The sequence below is a fragment of the Triturus cristatus genome, chromosome 6 (genome assembly GCF_964204655.1).
Source record: "Triturus cristatus chromosome 6, aTriCri1.1, whole genome shotgun sequence".
Classification (NCBI taxonomy): domain Eukaryota; kingdom Metazoa; phylum Chordata; class Amphibia; order Caudata; family Salamandridae; genus Triturus; species Triturus cristatus.
In genome coordinates this window covers 64,693,359-64,711,219 of record NC_140589.1, presented here as the reverse complement: position 1 = coordinate 64,711,219, position 17,861 = coordinate 64,693,359, and the positions used below count along the sequence as shown (strand labels likewise).

The 17,861-nt window shown below is 45.4% G+C and overlaps 1 protein-coding gene across 1 annotated transcript in view; it reads right to left on the bottom strand.

Moving 5' to 3' along the window:
* Positions 1 to 17,861, bottom strand: part of GLO1 (glyoxalase I) — a 220,007-nt gene that overhangs the window by 139,763 nt on the left and 62,383 nt on the right. The window contains exon 2 of the mRNA XM_085610240.1: positions 1,393 to 1,475. Coding sequence (XP_085466366.1) covers positions 1,393 to 1,475 — 83 coding nt within the window. The remainder of the gene's footprint in view (positions 1 to 1,392; positions 1,476 to 17,861) is intronic.

Sequence of the window (17,861 nt, the reverse complement as noted above, 5' to 3'; positions counted from 1 at the left end):
GCCAGAAAGAGCAGGGGCTCTGGGTGGCATGGAGGGGTGAGGATGGAAGGGTGACATCTGCATCAATGTTCTGAAGCATCAAAACAGTTTTCTTCCTCAGCCTTATTTGCCTGCCTGTTTGCAGTGCTTACTAATAAAGACATTATGATTGAAATTGCTTCCTCAGGTCACGTTATTATCATGCACAACCCTTGACAGTCGCTAGTGTGTGGCATGCAGATAGTTAACCAGTCTATTTCTCTTGACTTTCACAGGATACGGAGTTATAGTTTGTGTACTTCTCATGTGCATTGTCAGTCGAGTTTGTATGGAATTTCAGGTTTGGGTTGGTCTTTCAAAGTTACAAGATATTGTCCATTAATGTCAATTCTATTTCAGACCCTTCATAGTTATTCTTCAGCCAGAGGCAGTTCCTGAGACAATAGGATCGCTCCTTGGTATTGCTCTCATTGCTGCTCAGTTAAATAATCTGCTTTTGACAGCATTGTTACAAATGGTGTAGCTTGTATGTTAAGAGTGTTTCCCACTTTCTCATTAGAAGTTAGAGAAAGACCATATAGAGGCACTTCCTTTAAATGTTGGAGGTTTCAAATCAAAATATGCTAGATTTCTGGGTGGTAGGGCAAAGTGGTAAATGGTGGGCCGCGCCGCCGGGGGGGGGGGGGGGCCCTCCTTGTGCTTTGCAGGGGGGCCCCTCAAGTTTCGTTACGCCACTGGTATCAGGAATAATACATTTTGAATAATAACACAAAGTTGGTGACACAGTAATACAGGTAAGGTGTGTCCTTTTCACTGTTCGAGTAAGATGCAGGGCTTCCAAGGCAGATTGATAACATATTAGCTATTGCCTTTAGCTCAGACTTCGCTCAGCAGATGTTTGTGCCCAGTAGAAGTGAGGAGTTTCTTCTAATCCCGTTCCCTCTTTCTAGTTGTTTCTACCTACTGGTTCTCACACTCTCGTTGTATGTGCTCAATGGGGGGGGGGGGGATGGGGGGAGTTTGTGAGAGATGGAACAGTGCAAGGATCCAGTTGGATCACAGTGTAAGGTTTTTTTTTTTAAACTTCTATTCTTACAACTATTTAAGCCACTAGAATCCTCACTAGGTGGGGACAGCAGAGGGCCTGTTGTGAAACGTACAGACATGGTTAAAATTATATCATAAGGTCAGGGCGTTTTGAACACATATCAGAAGTGCAAGGAAGACTGAAAGTAGAGCTTCAGCCAAATATTAACAAGGAATGCGCGTGCAGGGAGGTACAATGGTGGAGGATGGGGCATGTGGATATGGACACTAGCACCATTGAATCAATACATTTTAATGTAAACACACCCAAGTAATGGATAAAAATATCCGAAATAAAGCAGCAATTATGGGATATCGTTTACTTACGTCATTCCAAGAACTTTGGTGTAAAATTCTAATGACTTCTTAGGATCTTTTATCCTAAGCATAGTTTGCTGCATCAAGAAATCCTGAAAGTCAAAACCAGATGTTACAATTAGGCAAATTGTGTTCCACTTTAACTGACCATAACCTCTTTATATAAAGCACATCTACAATAAAGTGAAATACATACATTGTTAGTTTGAGAACAGTAAGAATAAAAAAAAAGATTTACATTCACACGTACAAGTACAGCATAAGAAACAGTGAATCTTTTTATGGTCGAGTAAGACGTGCACTCTGTTTTTGATTATTTCTTGAACACCTGTTACACTTTAGTACATTAGATTATGTAACTGCACGAACAATAAAGGACTTGGCTCTTTTTGGCTAAAGAGACTTGTTGGACTTAGCCCTTCTGGCAAGTTCACCCCTAAAACTTTTTGCGTTTATCCTAGCCTTTTTCCTATGTTGTATTAGTGGTTTTAGGCCTCTAGGCGCTTTTACACTGTGTCCCAGTGGAAAGTGCGTGCGCTCTGTGTATGTTTTAGTGAGACTGACCTGCCCTCCCATAGGAATGCATGGGGGATCTGAGTGACGGTGTTAAGTCCTGATGTGAGAGGAGTGCAGGGTCGAGTTTGGTATGTGCGAACTCGTGAGATTGAAGGCTGCGCAATGATGTGTGCGGCGTTACTGTGTCTAGTGTAGAAGTGCCACTTCTAGAAGCTGGCATGTCTGTGTAATAAATGTGAAGTGACTGTCTGGCTTGTGATTGGCTGGTGTGCCTGGCTCCAGGAGTCAGGATGGGTCTGCCCCGGTGGTGAATGGAGAGATCTGCATGTTGATGGCAGGGAAGAGTACACCTGGGACCTGAACAGGGCTGGGCTTTCTCTCCACCATGCTGGCTCCACCCCCTGTGGTGCGCCGGATGTCCCTGGCCTGTCCTGTGAATAGGGAGAGGGGCTAAGTAAAACAAAGTGCTCAGGAACCAGTTGCATCTGGTTCGCCCCTTCCCTGCACCTTTGGAGACAAAGGATTTTGTGTATAAAAAAGGGGCTGTGACCCCATGAAAATGTTCTTGTTCTCGAATCTGCGAGGGGCGTGCTGCTGCTGGGGCCCAGGGGAAGGCTTGCCTCCCTGGGCTCGGCCCTGCCCCTGGATACCTTGCTTGGGACCCTCTTTGCTTTTCTTGACGCCAGAGGACTTGATCTTCCACAGACCGGACTTTGTTCTTTTGCCCCTAGCGCCTGGGAGCGCTTTGTCTTGGTGTCGTGATGCCTGCAGTGGCGGGTGCCCACCCCGCTTATTTTTATCTTTTAGTGCGCAGGTGCTCACCCAGCGTCTTCGTTTTATTTTATAATTACTACGGGTGCCCACCCCGCTTATTTGAGTCCAATGCGGGTGCCCACCCGCTGCTACATTTATTTTCACGCTCGAGGGAGCCTACCCCTCATTTGAACCGAAGAGAAATCTCTGCCGCGGACCCTATCGGCCGAAGCGGAAGTCAGGCAACAGTGTGCCTGGTGGCGGGCAGGACTTCCGGTTTTGCAGAGGAAGTCCCGCGCATGCCCCAGCAGCCTGGGGAAGTAGTTTGGAGCCTCGCGTGCTACCCTGCCAAGTCCTGTGTACCCCGGGAGGGACCGGGTGAAGGAGCAAGCAGGGGGAGCCTCGCGGACTCCTCGGAGAAATGCTGCCGGTCCTTGGAGCAAGGAGATCACTGCAGAAGTAGAGGAGTTCTCCAGCAGACCCCGGTGAGTAGGGGCTTCGTCCTTGTGTGTCCCGACCTATTTCCTGAGCGGCCCCTGCCTAATAGGGGGTCGCTCCAACGAAGGGAGCACATTGTTGTTTAGAGGGCCGGAGGGGCCCGTGAGCATTTTCCATGCTTCAGCATGGTGTTGGTTTTCACAGCGGCGCCGCAGTTGCGGGCCACTGCCACGATAGGGGGACATTAATTATTTTCCGAGCCCCGTGTGGCTCCAACGCTTGGGCATGATTATTTCAGGAGCCAGTGCGCTCCATGAGGGCATGTTAATTTCTAGAGCCTGAGTGGCTCCAACGCTTTGCATAATTGTTTACAGAGCCCCATGTGGCTCCACCGAAGGAGGCACATTTGTTTTAAGGGCCATTGAGAGCCCATGCCTCATTTTTACATTCACAGCTGCCCAGCAAGTAGTGTGCAGCTGCACCGTTTAAGTTGTTCGTTATTTGGGGACATGGTTAAGCCAGGAGTGGGACGCACTCCTTCACCCCCATCTTTGCCTGCACAGCTGCACAGTATTTAGTGCCAGCTGCAACGTTTAGGTCTGCGCTGAAGTGCGCACCTTGACCTTCGCTGCCTTTGCAGCGCACCTTGACTGTTGTGACACATGGCATTTGAGCCCCTGTTTGAGATGGCCGGTTAGCTGTTGGGATTGTAGGGCGCCAGGCGCCAGGCCCTAATGTGATTTTGGTGCTAGGAAATGTAATTCCTGTAGTACGATTTACGCACCCTGTGTTGATATGTTCTATGATTATGAGGTTGTTTTGCATATCATGGTTTATGCTAGTGAGAATTATTCCCTAAGTTAGTTATGCTTAGGAGGTTGGGGTCTAATGTATTTAGACTTGTGAGAGAAGTGCATAATGTGTTTATGCTGACGAGGTTGGCGTACAATGCGTTTGGCGCCTAATGTGATACTGTGCATAATGTGGTTTATGTTACAGGCTGATGCTAAGAGCAGTGATTACCAGTAGTACTGGTTGTGTTCTATGTTTATGCTAAATTTTACATTTACTAAGTTCATAGCCATTTTTTATAAAAACTGCTACACCTGCCGCTCCTTTCCAACTGATCTATCCAACTGCGAACACCTCACTTTCTCGCTGGACTTTTCCCCTACCTGTACCTTCTCAGGGACTCTCATCTACCGTCCACCCGGCACTCCGACTAATTTTATAAATCAACTTGCCCCAGAGATAGCCAGTGGTATCTGCTCATCACCTAATTACACTCTATTAGGCGATCTAAATGTGCACTTAGACGACCCCCTGGATTCGGCAGCCGCCGAACTACGAAATAATCTACTAGCACTAGATCTCCCGCAACTAGTTCTGCAACCCACCCACGAAAAAGGTCACCTCTTGGATCCTATCTTCAGTAACTGTACCCGTTTTACAGTTAATTCACCCATCACCCTCCCATGGACAGACCACTTCATGATCCCATTCTCCTGGGCACCAGCAGAATCTCGCCCCACACCACTCCCTGCCCCAAGCAGAAACCGCAAATGGTCACAACTCAATACCAACCTGTGGACCTCCGCACTGGAAGTTTCTGCCCCGGAAAACAACCCCGATCCGATCATCAGTAACGACAATTTTAATAAATGGATTACCACCTCTTTAGACTCCACTATCCCATTTAAGGACATCAAATCCAAACATAGACCTAAAAATGCCCCTTGGTACTCCCAGGACCTGCGCACTCTTGAGAGAATGCCAAAGACTGGAACGGAAATGGCGCCTTGACTATTCTCATACCACAAAACTGAATATCGGGCGTCTTTAAAACTCTATAAAATCACCATAAAAAAGGCCCAAGCCAGTTTCTTCGAAAATAAGATTAACGAAGCAGCATCCAAACCTAAGGAAATTTACCAGATCGCAAAAAATCTGCTAAAACTCCCAGACAAGCTTCCAGATCCTCTGACCGCACAAACTCGCTGCAATGAACAGGCAGACTATTTTTACAATAAAATAGCCACGATCTACTCCTCCTTACCCCCATCCCCTCACCCCCTATCGGCTCAACAGTATATCAGACCCACCCCTCCTACTTCTCTGGAAACCTTCCCTCCTCTGCAATCTACCAATCTAGAATCCATAATACTAAAAGTCAAGTCTGGATCCCCTAGTGACCCAGCCCCAGCTCGTTTCCTAAAAACTATTACCCCCACCATCCTCCCCACTATTCTGAACCTAATCAACAAGTCTCTCTCAGTAGGGCTTGTTCCACCAAAGTGGAAACAAGCTATAGTGAAGGCTCTCCTGAAGAAATCCAATCTAGACCCGATGAATCCGGGGGAACTACCGCCCGATCTCTTTGCTACCGTGGAGGACTAAAATCGCGGAAAAATACGTAAACCAATGCCTGACAGAATTCTTGGAAACTAACAACTCTCTGGACACCTCTCAGACTGGATTCCGCCCCATGCACGGAACGGAAACTGCTTTATTAGCAGTAACAGAAGGAGCTAGAAAAATCGTGGATCAGAACGGCACTGCGGCCATCATTTTACTGGACCTCAGTGCCGCCTTCGACACTGTAAATCATGACATCTTATGCCACAGAATGTCAGAGCTAGGGATAACCTCCACTGCTGCGACCTGGCTACACTCCTTTCTTTCTAGCCGCTCCTTCCGGGTCTGTGAGGGCAATACCACCTCGCCCAGCAAACCACTTAGTTGTGGGGTTCCTCAGGGCTCGTCCTTGAGCCCCACACCATTTAACATTTACATGCTTCCCCTTGCAGAAATAATACGCCCTTTTGTCGTTCAAGTCGTGTCTTACGCCGACGACACGCAATTGGTGGTTACCCTGACTCATCCCTCCTCTTACTCCAGCGATCTCAGAGGCTATATGGAAGCAGTATGCACCTGGATGAGCCAGTCCTACCTGAAGCTGAACGGCGACAAAACAGAGCTGGGTAACGCCCCCCAAAAATCCATCGACTCTCTGTGGCCGCCAACACTAGGCCCCGCACCCCCAGCCGTGAATTCCATCAAGAGCCTGGGCATCTGGCTGGACAACGCATTAACCTTCGGCCACCAAGCAACCAAACTAGCAGCCACCTGTATGGGTATTATGAGACTCATACGAAAGATCTTACCGCTCCTCCCTTTCAAGGCCAGACAGATCTTGGTCCAGGGTCTAATCCTCTCCCGGCTAGACTTCGGAAATGCCCTTTACCTAGGAGCCCCCGAATCCACCCTATAAAAACTGCAGGTTATCCAAAACTGCGCGGCTCGTACTCTCCTACGCATCCCCAGACGGCAATCAGTGAAATCTGAATTAAGAGCCCTTCACTGGCTGCCAGTAAAGGATAGAGTCAACTTTAAAAGCATGTGCATCGCCCACCGTGCTTACTGGAGGAAAGGAGCAACCCTGAATCACACCTTAATCACCCCCTATCATCCCAACAGGCAGCAGAGGACGACCCTCGCCTTCCAAGTCATCATTCCTAGGTTAAAAAAAGAAAGAAGTGGAGGAAGAATGTTCTCAACAAACGCGGCCAGGCTCTGGAACTCCCTCCCACTCTCTATCCGATCTGAACCTAACATCCTGCTTTTCCGTAGAAAATTAAAAACCTTTTTCTTCAGGAGATAACCTCGACCCGCGCCACCCACTTGTATTCTGTTAAAGCGCTAGGACGCCTGCGGGTAGCTATCGCGCTATATAAAAATTTATTCCATTCCACTTTGTGATGGTACCGACAGTGGTGCAGTGGGCACTGTCAGGTGTAAATAATCCCTTGTAAATATTGCCCAGTGCCAGGTGGCACAGTGTATAATATGTGAGTACTATTCTAAGGTGTTATGAGAATACAAAGGCTATTTTTATATATAACCTTGTGTGGAGTTTCTTTTGTGGTGGGCCTAGGATGTTGTTGCTGGGTGCGTGCGCAAATGCTTTACACATTGCCTCCGGGATAAGCCTGAATGCTCGTGCCAAGCTACCAAAGGGGTGAGCAGGGGTTATCTTGGCGTGTAACTCCCCAGCCCTGACTTAGAGTGGTGGTGTCTGCCTGCCTTTGGCGCAAGCCTTAGCCAACCAGAGATCCTATTTCTAACATTCTTTAAACTTTTTGTTTTCCCCCTAGACCTTTTTTCTGACTTGGTGTTGCCAATTTAGATGCTTTGGGCACTTTGCCACTGCTGATCAGTGTCAAAGTACAAGTGCTCCCTGTGTAAAGTGTAATGGTAATTGGCTGTCCATGATTGGTATGTTTGCCTTACTAGTAAAGTCCCGAGTAAAGTGCACTTTCTGTGCCAGGGCTGGTAATGCAAATGCTACTAGTGGGCCTACAGCACTAATTGTGCCACCCATACAAGTAGCCTTAAAGAGAGAACTCAGGCCTGCCACTGCAGTGCCTGCGCGCAGTTTGTTAAACTGCCATGTAGTCCTGACAAATGCACCCACTAGCCAGGCCTTACCCTTCCCTTTCTATGGGCATCAGACACCCCTATGGTAGGCCCAAGGTACCCCCTGGGCAGGGTGCAGTGTATGTGAAAGGTAGGACAGGTACGGAGGTGTGTACCATGTCCTGACAGTGAAATATTCTCCATTTCGTTTTTGACTGTTGAAAGGCCATTTTGCCCATAGGACAGAATGGTGAGGCGGTGTAATAGGTTTACAGCCTATCTTCCCAAAGGCTTAAGATGGAGAGGTGAAGTTTAGTACCTCTGAACTCACAAATCAATAAACATCTTTTTGTGAAGGTGGTTTTTGAATTGTGTGTTTAGAAACCACCTCTTTTAAAAGTGGATAGGTTTTTGTGCCCTTACATTTCTGTGCGTCTCTGCCTGGGGGTGGATTGACTGTCTGGATCTGAAAGTGATAGGATCTGAGGAATGTCTTGACCCAGGGGAGGAGGTGAGACAGCTACAGGCTGACCTGCATCTGGAGTGTAGGGGGGGGAGGAGTACCCCTGGCGGTGAAGAGTTCTGGGCTGCGCCATAAAACAATGGCTCGATCCCCTGCGTGTTTAAGGATCCAGACCCCCACTATTAAAGGAATAAGGTGTCACTGGCAGAGAGATACCCAGAACGGTTCAGACAGGGGTTAGGGCCCCTCTAAACACAAAGACTTCAAAGACACCTGAACGCAGGAGTGATCAAAACTGTAAAGGACTGAAATTACTTTGTGATCAAGAGTAACTTCTGCCAAGTAAGAAACAGCTGAATAGACTGAAGGAAAGGACTGACCTTTGCTGTGTGTTCTGGGGCTGGCCTGCAGTTTGCTGCTTTACCCAAGGCGAGGCTAAAGGGACTTTGCTGTGTGCTGTGTCCCCCTGCTTGAAAGGACTTTGCTGTGCTGTTTCCTGAAGTAACTTAACCCCAAGGGCCAGAGGTGAGCTGGTTCTCTGTTGTGGAAACTCAGGAATACAAAAGTTTCCAGATGTGTCTCAGGGACGCTGTGTGCGTTGTGCAACCTGAGACCTTCGTAAGCTGTGCCCTGTGATCGTGGGCACCTGGAGTCCAAGCTAGTCTCAGCGACGGTGTGCGTGTGTGCTTTTTGCAGCCTGAGACCTTCGTGAGGATTGTCCCATGATCGGGGGCGCCAGGAGTCCAAGTGAGTCTCAGCAAAGCTGTGTGCTTTGTGCAGCCTGAGACCTTCGTGAGGATTTCCCTGTGACCGTGCACACCCGAGGCTCAAGGAAGTCTCAGCGACGCTGTGTGCGTGTGCCCTGTTGCAGCCTGACATCTTCATTATCGTCATCAGCCCGGAATCAACCAAGTCGCATCGGAGGCCCAAGTCGCGAGAGGCGGAGAGGAGAGGGAGGTCGCACCCCCCAGGTAACGTTGGTCTGCACCTGGGGCAGGGTGCGGGCTCTGAGAGAGACGCTCCTGGCCTCTCCCCTTCTTGCAGTGCGAGCCACTGTTCCAGCTTGTATCGCGGCCCGTACGTGCCAAGGAGTGGCAGTACCGGGGCCGGAGCGTGGAGCTGCATTGTGGTTTACACCAGACCCGTGTTGGGGGCATATGTTGATGGAAACTGACCATGAGTCAGTAGGAGGGACGGAGAGCCCATCTGAAGCACCATGATCGATGTTGGAGAGTCTTACATATTGCATTAATTCTGCATTGCGAACTACCTGATTGTTGCATTACACATTGCATTCGTTTGCAGAACGAGCGACCCGATTGTTGCATTACGCATTGTATTAGTTGCAGAATGAACTACTTGATTATTGTATTACGCATTGAATTAGTTTGCATAACGAACTGCATTATTTTTACATTGCAAAGTGCATGACTTTTGCAATACGAACTGCATAGCATTGCATTTGGACTGCATGGGATCATCTAGAATTGCTCATTAATACCGCCAGAACTTACAAGAGCTGGCTGGCCTAATAACTGGCCAGAAGGTATATTACAAAGATGCATATGTTAGATTTTTATCGCCCCCCGCGGCAACTCAAGGTAGTCCACAGATAGAACAGACGCTCGATGGGCCAAGGCTAAAGGCCGAGAAGGGACAATACGCATATATCCCCCTTCACGCGACAGGGTTCTTCCCACCCTGCGCAAGTGCAACCGGCAGACCTAGCCAAAATTTAGTCATTAGGTAGCCCCTACCAAGTGGCGTAAAATGAGACACAGGGTATCCCAGTTATGTCTCCCCAGTTTGTTCCAGTTTACATCATTAGCTGGCACGTCCCACCAACTTTAGCGTAGGGCTGGCAATGAGAGCGAAGCCCAACTCCCAGTACAGCTCACAGATTACCTTGCATGGACACAGAACCCGCCTCATCCATCTATCCGCATCAGCATTGCCAATTCCAGAATTGCTAAGGGGGGCGCAAAATACAATATAATTCTATTCCATGGCAAGATGTAAAATGGATGACAAATACATTCTAAATCGATATTGATGCTATTGTACTGTACTTGTTCAAAAATGCCAATAAAAATGATTTTATTAAAAAAAAAAAGATGGATTTTTATTGTGTGGTCTCATCGTATATACATTTTTATATAAACTTATACTTGATTTTATATGAAACTCGTGTGGAGTGCTTTTGTGGTGTCACCATTGGGTCACTGGGAGCGTGCTTGCAAATACTTTACACATTTGCCTTGAAGATAAGCCTAGCTGCTTGTGCCAAGCTACCAAGTGGGTGAGCAAGGGTTATCTGTGAAGGTGTCCTTCCTTTCCCTGACGTAGGAGCGAGGATCCCTACCTCAGCTAACTAAGGGTCCCGGTTCTAACATATATATATATATATATATATATATCTCCCCCCCCGCCCCCGCAGCAGATATTGATTCCGCCACAACCTTTGTTTCGCGTTGAATTTTGCTTGCGGACACTAGAGATAGCCGGAGGGCGGTCTGTTTGTCAGGTAAGAACTTCGTCGCGTACTTGGTTGTGAGTGTGACATTACGGTGGCTGATGGGAGAGGTAGTCCCGAGATTGCTATTCGGGCAGTGAGAAGCAAGAAGTAAGATTAGTTTTCAATAAGATGGCCGAGGAGTGGGTCCGTGAACGAGAAGAGGCAGCATTAGATATATTTAATGATGAAACAATGGATTCCTATGCACAGCCAGCAAACGGCATTGAGGCTACAAATAAAAATAAAGATATGAAACAAACTATGTACGATTTGGAGAAACCGCGCAAGTTGGAAATATCCAAATGGTGGGAGTGTAAATCACTACAAAGGTACTTGGATGTAGGACGCATTCCGAGAGGACTGCGAGTGCTCGTAGCACCAACTTACGAGAATCCTGACCCGAGCATGTTAAAAGAATGGGCTGAGAACAGAGCTACTTCATCACGGCGCATGCTGGAAATTCTGATAAAATATGCAATCAGCGATCGAGAAAAAATCTTGCTAAAAATAGATGAGGTTTATAAAGAATTGGAAAAATTCTCCGACAAAGAAGAATTAAGCAAAGCACAAACTGAGATGAAAAAGAGACTAACGAAACACGAACAATCAATTAAGGAACGAAAGGCAACGAAATTCCAGAGGGATAAAAGAGATTATGTTAACGGCAGAATATACACCTTTTCGAAAAAATTCGACAATATTCGAAGACAACAACTATCCTCAGTGAATATCTCTCAAAAGAAATCAATAGAGCCTAGCGGTTCAGAGCTTAGTTCAGAAGTCGAATCAGACATCGAAGAAATTGCATCTGGTGCCGCTCCATCTGTAATTCAGGAACTTGATTTTTTACGGCTGGAACGTTCCATGCATCTGAGACCTCGCCCCCCTCGAAACGAACAAGCAAACAAAGCAAGAAATCAAAAACGAGAAGGCGGAAGGACCGAAGATGGGGAGGGAGAAACACGTACATCCAAAACATCAAACAGAAGAACAAAGCGGAAGTAACACCTAAATCCGCTATAGACAATACAGTTATAAATCTTATTAACATGATGCTGACCGAAAAAGAACAGGAAATATTGGCACTAGGTTTATCATGGTGTGCACAAACCAATTTTGATTATGTCCAGACTCGTGTGGATCTCTTTGAATTTACAAGGAAGCTTAAATTGCAAAAATACTTCAGTTCGACTAACAAATCTGAAAATTCAGCAATGACTCAAAAGGATACAAATGAGCCAGCAAGCAACTTGAAAGTGGCAGACATGTTGCTGCTACAGGATATGGCGGCATTGGAATCTGGTGAAGATATTCCCTTAAAACAAGTGGCAGACAACATGGGATTAGATATCTATGGGAGGAAATCCACTCCTTACAGACCAAAATCAGTTTTTCTGCCAATGATGCCGAGAGACAACATTGACATTTTTGCAGAAAATATGGTCAAAGACCTTAAAGACTTATCTATTCTATCCAGCAACAGATTTATCCGTACCAACTGTAATCGGAGACTTGATTACGAAAATCTCAGAAACAGAATCAAATAACGTCAAGATATTGTGGTGAGATGGTCGGATAAAGGTGGAAATGTCGTTCTTTGGACTTTAGATCAATATAATCTAGAAGCTCACAAACAACTCCAAGATCCAGAATGTTACTGTCGGATAAGCCCTACATCTATACTTATCACCAAAGAAAAATACCACGCAGCTCTACATCAGTGGAGCTGTTCTAATCTGATCTCCAAACAAGAATTTGACTTTCTCAAAACAGACTATCCTATTACTCCTCAGCTATATTTAATACCGAAAATCCACAAAAATGCTATAAATCCACCTGGAAGACCCATTATAGCTGCAATAGGAGGTCTTTTTGAGAACACTTCCAAATTCATTGATTCTTTTTTACAGCTACATGTTAAGGCTCTTCCATCTTTCATAAAGGATACGGGAGACTTTTTGACAAAGATCTATGATCTACAACGGAAGGAAGATTTTGTTCTGATGACGCTCGATGTTAATACTCTATATACGAGCATCAGACACAAAGATGGCCTTAATGCTTTAAAATACTACTTAGGCAAAAGATCTATTGACTCTTACACACACACACCCTCATGTTGCTGGAGATGTCAGAATGGTGTCTAGACAATAATGTTTTTGTATTTGACAAATTGTTCTACAAACACCTACGCGGGACGGCCATGGCTACCTGCTTCGCCCACAGCTATGCTAATTTGCATATGGGTTGGTGGGAGGAGCAGGTACTCATGGTTGAGCATAAGCGTGAGATGGCTGAAAATGTGGTGCTATATGCAAGATACATAGACGATTTGTTCATTCTTTGGCAAGGTACAGAAGAATCTGCTCTCAACTTTGCCAGAGCACTTAATGAGAATTCTCTTAATCTATCATTTACGTGTCATACTAACAAATCTTCTATACAGTTCTTAGATTTAGAGGTATTTGTGGAGAATTTAAAAATAGAAACGAGAACTTACAGGAAACCCACTTCTGGGAATTCTATTCTCCACTATAGTAGCTTTCATCCTACCTCTCTCAAAGAAAGCATCCCATTTGCAGAATGTCTCCGTATGAAGAGAAACAGCAGTACCGAAAACAATCTTGTCATAGCTACCAATACCCTGTTTGACAGACTAGAAACAAGGGGTTACAATGATAACACTTTAAACAAAGCTAATGCCAAAGTTAAAAAGGTCACTAGAAAGGAACTTCTTTTTCCTAATCCTGAAAAAACAAAAAAGAAAAATTCTACATCAGGAACTCCAAGGTTTATAACTGGATACAATGCGTATCATGACCTTTTTAGAAAGATGTTGTACAAACATTGGCAGATTGTACGCAGTGACCCAGTCCTAGGTCATAAAATGCCAAAGACACCATCCATTTCATTCTGACGTGCAAAATCCATTAGACAAGAATTAGTTAACAATGCACCTAGTATCAACAAGGGTTCTGAGTGGCTCAAAACCAACAATGGCTTCAGAAAATGTACAAAATGTAAGGCTTGCCGACATGGTATTAACATTAAAGAAATCGGCTCTCCACTAAGACACTCCCCTTTACTATAAGAGGAAGCTTCACGTGCAAAGGCGAATTTGCTGTGTACATGTTACAATGTACATGCAATAAACGTTACATAGGGAGTACCATTCACCCTGTCCATGTACGTATACTTCAACATTTACGGGCTATTAATAATGATGACCCCAACTACCCTGTGGCTAGACACATCAATCAATACCACAGTGGAAGAGCCAGTGACCTCTCCTATTGCGTCATTGACACTGTACCTAAGAACCCGAGATGAGGGAATAGACAATTATTGCGTAGACTCGAATCCAAGTACATAATTTTGTTTAATACCAAAATACCTATTGGTTTAAATACGGATGAGGCTTTATCCGTACATTTATAATTCTATTCTGCCTGTCTCCAACCGTACCCAGACTCCGTTTTTTTCCCAGGTTCACCTCACTGTATTTTAAATTTCCATTTCATTATGTGTCTTGGCTTCTATTACACCCAGACTTAGTAGACAGACACCATTTCTACTATGTGATCACACCAGAGGCTTAGTTTTCCCCTCCCTCACAGTCTATCTGCTCATATTCAGAAAACATTTGGCTACTCAGCTATTCTGTGCTCATCCAGGTAACGAGCCTGGACACTGTCTAGGGAGTTAGTGATCTAGGCCCACTTGGGCTCTATTGTGTGGCTTTTCTTATTTGTGACTCTAATTTCTGTTCCGGCTTTCTGTTGAACCTTTATTGCACAAATATGCTTTTTTGTAAATGTAAATTCAATTTAATTTACTCTCAGCAGCAAAGAACATTTAAGCCAACTCAGTCTGTCTTTTATCTCTGGGATAAAGACTTCTTTCCTATTTTCTATGTTCATTGTTTATCGTTGCCATGACGATTTTTCTAAAGACACAGAGTATATAATAGTTACTATTGGTGTTACCTGTGATATTGACAAAGGCGGCTTGCCGTCGAAACGAGTCATGGTCTCTTGGTGAAATAAACTACTCCTTGCTTTATCCTCACGGAGTCTACGCCTGTTTTGAAATTTCGTAGAAGGATTGGAGAATATATATATATATATATATAAATAAATCGATCAGGTTGCCCAAAGTGAGGAGGCCACACAGGGTTCGAATCTCATAACCACGAGGGCCCCAGCAGAATCCTCCCAAAGCCATCCACTGCGCGGCTCGACGCGTTTCAGGCCAACCGCCCTTGTTCACGAGCCTCAGGAAATGTAGACACAAGACAACTGTGTTGATCTGGAACACCTGCTTTATTATCAAAATGTCCGCCCACATGGGCGTGTCTTTAAGTCACTCACTGCAACGCTATCACATTGCCTTCTGGTATTAGCAGTCCAAATCAGATGTATTACCTCGGTGGGTTCATGAATAGTGCCATAGTTCAAAATCCCAATTTAAAATCCAAGTTGCAGTGAGTGACTTAAAGACACGCCCATGTGGGCGGACATTTTGATAATAAAGCAGGTGTTCCAGATCAACACAGTTGTCTTGTGTCTACATTTCCTGAGGCTCGTGAACAAGGGCGGTTGGCCTGAAACGCGTCGAGCCGCGCAGTGGATGGCTTTGGGAGGATTCTGCTAGGGCCCTCGTGGTTATGAGATTCGAACCCTGTGTGGCCTCCTCACTTTGGGCAACCTGATCGATTTATGTTTAGCGGCCTGCTCGGCCGCGAGGTGGCCCGCCGCTAACTTGCGGATCTAGGCGCTGGGATTCCTGGCGTCCTCGGAGCAGAGTTCATCGCAAACGAGGGGGTTGCTTAACTCAGCGGACTCACCCATTCCTGTCCATTCAACCCACTTGGATTTTAAATTGGGATTTTGAACTATGGCACTATTCATGAACCCACCGAGGTAATACATCTGATTTGGACTGCTAATACCAGAAGGCAATGTGATAGCGTTGCAGTGAGTGACTTAAAGACACGCCCATGTGGGCGGACATTTTGATAATAAAGCAGGTGTTCCAGATCAACACAGTTGTCTTGTGTCTACATTTCCTGAGGCTCGTGAACAAGGGCGGTTGGCCTGAAACGCGTCGAGCCGCGCAGTGGATGGCTTTGGGAGGATTCTGCTGGGGCCCTCGTGGTTATGAGATTCGAACCCTGTGTGGCCTCCTCACTTTGGGCAACCTGATAGATATATATATATATATATATAATCTACTGTCGGTCGCCAGTAGATAGTTATAGTTAGGACCATGTTTCCATAGGAAATCTGAAAATTCTATTTTGAATAACTTTGGCGCCGGTTGACGAATCCTCGCGAAATTTTCAAAACTAATGGGGCGCTCCGCTCAGCTCCTACCCTGAAAGTCTGGGGGTGATTCGTCAAGCGGGGGCCGAGAAAAAAGGGGGTCCCAAAACAAGTTTTCCCCATGCATTTTTCCATAGGACCTTTAGTCGAAGGTACAGCCCGAACAGCTGAACAGAATTACTTGAAATTTGGCAGAGAGGTAGTCCTCAGGTCAGGGAAGTGCCTTTTGCAGGTCTGGTGTCAATCTGTTCAGTAGTTCCTGAGAAAATAGCATTTAAAAGCATGTAAATATCTAGAAGCGCGCACCGTGCGCGCACCGTGCGAGCACCCTAACGTGCGCGAGCGTAATTCTGATTGGTGGTTACATGTTAGTCAACGTTCGAATCGGTCGAAATCAGGAAGTGTCGGCCGCCATTTTGTTGTTTTCAGTGCGAGAGTGAAAAAGGAAGGTGGCGAACGTGAAAAAGGGGCAGGGTAGAGAGTTCCTGACCCCCTAGCCTTTGTCAGGGGGTCCCTGAAGGACCCCGAAGGCAGAAAAAAACATTTTAATTTTTTTTTTTTTTTAAATCGCGGGGGTGCGCGCACCGTGAAAAACCACAAAAAAAATGTAACAAATTTAATACGTAATTTATTGTAAAATAAATATATAAAAAAATACATACATAACTTAGCATTTAAAAAACCGTACAAATTCACTGAAAAAACCATAGGTTTCACACATGTTATAGTTAAGTGGATATTTCACTCGTAAAAAACCAATGAAATTCACCCGTTATAGTTAGTTCAGATAACTATAACTCGCGCGACCGCCACTCTATCACAAGGATGATGTCATCAGTGATGTCATCAGTGATGCCACTGACCATGTCATGAGTGATGTAATATGTGACGTCATGAGCAGGATTGCGGGCGCGCGAGTTATAGTTATCTGAACTAACTATAACGGGGGAATTTCATTGGTTTTTTACGAGTAAAATATCCACCTAACTATAACGTGTGAAACCTATGGTTTTTTAAGTGAATATATATATATATATATACATATATATATATATATATATATACATATATATATACACACACACCAATGGTAGATACCCGAAGTATGAAGGCGCCACACACAGCATAGATTCAATCTTTATTACTGGAAGACAGCAGCACACACAGCGAGGCCCTCGCAGCTTAATCCTTCGTGCCATACGCGTTTCAGGAGCAATCTCCCTTGTTCACTGGCTTTCGTCGAGGAGGAAACAGCTGTGCTAGTTTGAATCGCACTCTCGATTTTTTGAAGTGAATCAGGCCCCAATGGGCGTGTCTTTGCAAGGTGTTCTGGTCATTGTGGTACAGGTAAGTTCTTATATCCCAAGTGGATATTGCCGTTCACTTCCCTGAAGCATTTAAGTGCAGAAAATCACAAGTTATCAGCAATAATCAAAAAACATTGGGGAATCCTTCAATTGGACCAAACCTTATCCAAAATCATCTGCAACCACCTGAATATCACTTATCGACGAGCAACAAACATAAGTGATAGAATCATACACAGCCACTTTCAAGAAGCCCCTATAACAACTTGGCTTCAAAGAGTAGGTTTTTGGCCCTGCAAGCAGTGCAAAGTAAGCAAAATTGCAATTTCAACGAAAACTGTAAACATCGGGAAAGGAAAAACATGGCAAATTAAACATCTAACATGCAAAAGTACTCATGTAGTTTACATGATAGAATGCCCCTGCCAGAAACGATATATCGGCAGCACAATTTTTGAGGTAAAAAAGAGAATCCTGGAACACACCCGAGCCACAACTCATAAAGATTCAACAAATGCCATCGCAAAACACATGTATCAACATCATGATGGCAAATGGGAGTCATTGAAATTTTGGGCTTTGGAACAAATACTACAATCAGAAAGAGGCGGAGATAGAATAAAGACTCTGAGACAAAAAGAATCCCGCCACATTATAACGTTATGCCGCCCTAACCGGTAGGTGGGAGGGTAAGACTCTTTCTTTAGCCACGATATATGTTCCCCCAGGCCTCCAGACCTCCACTT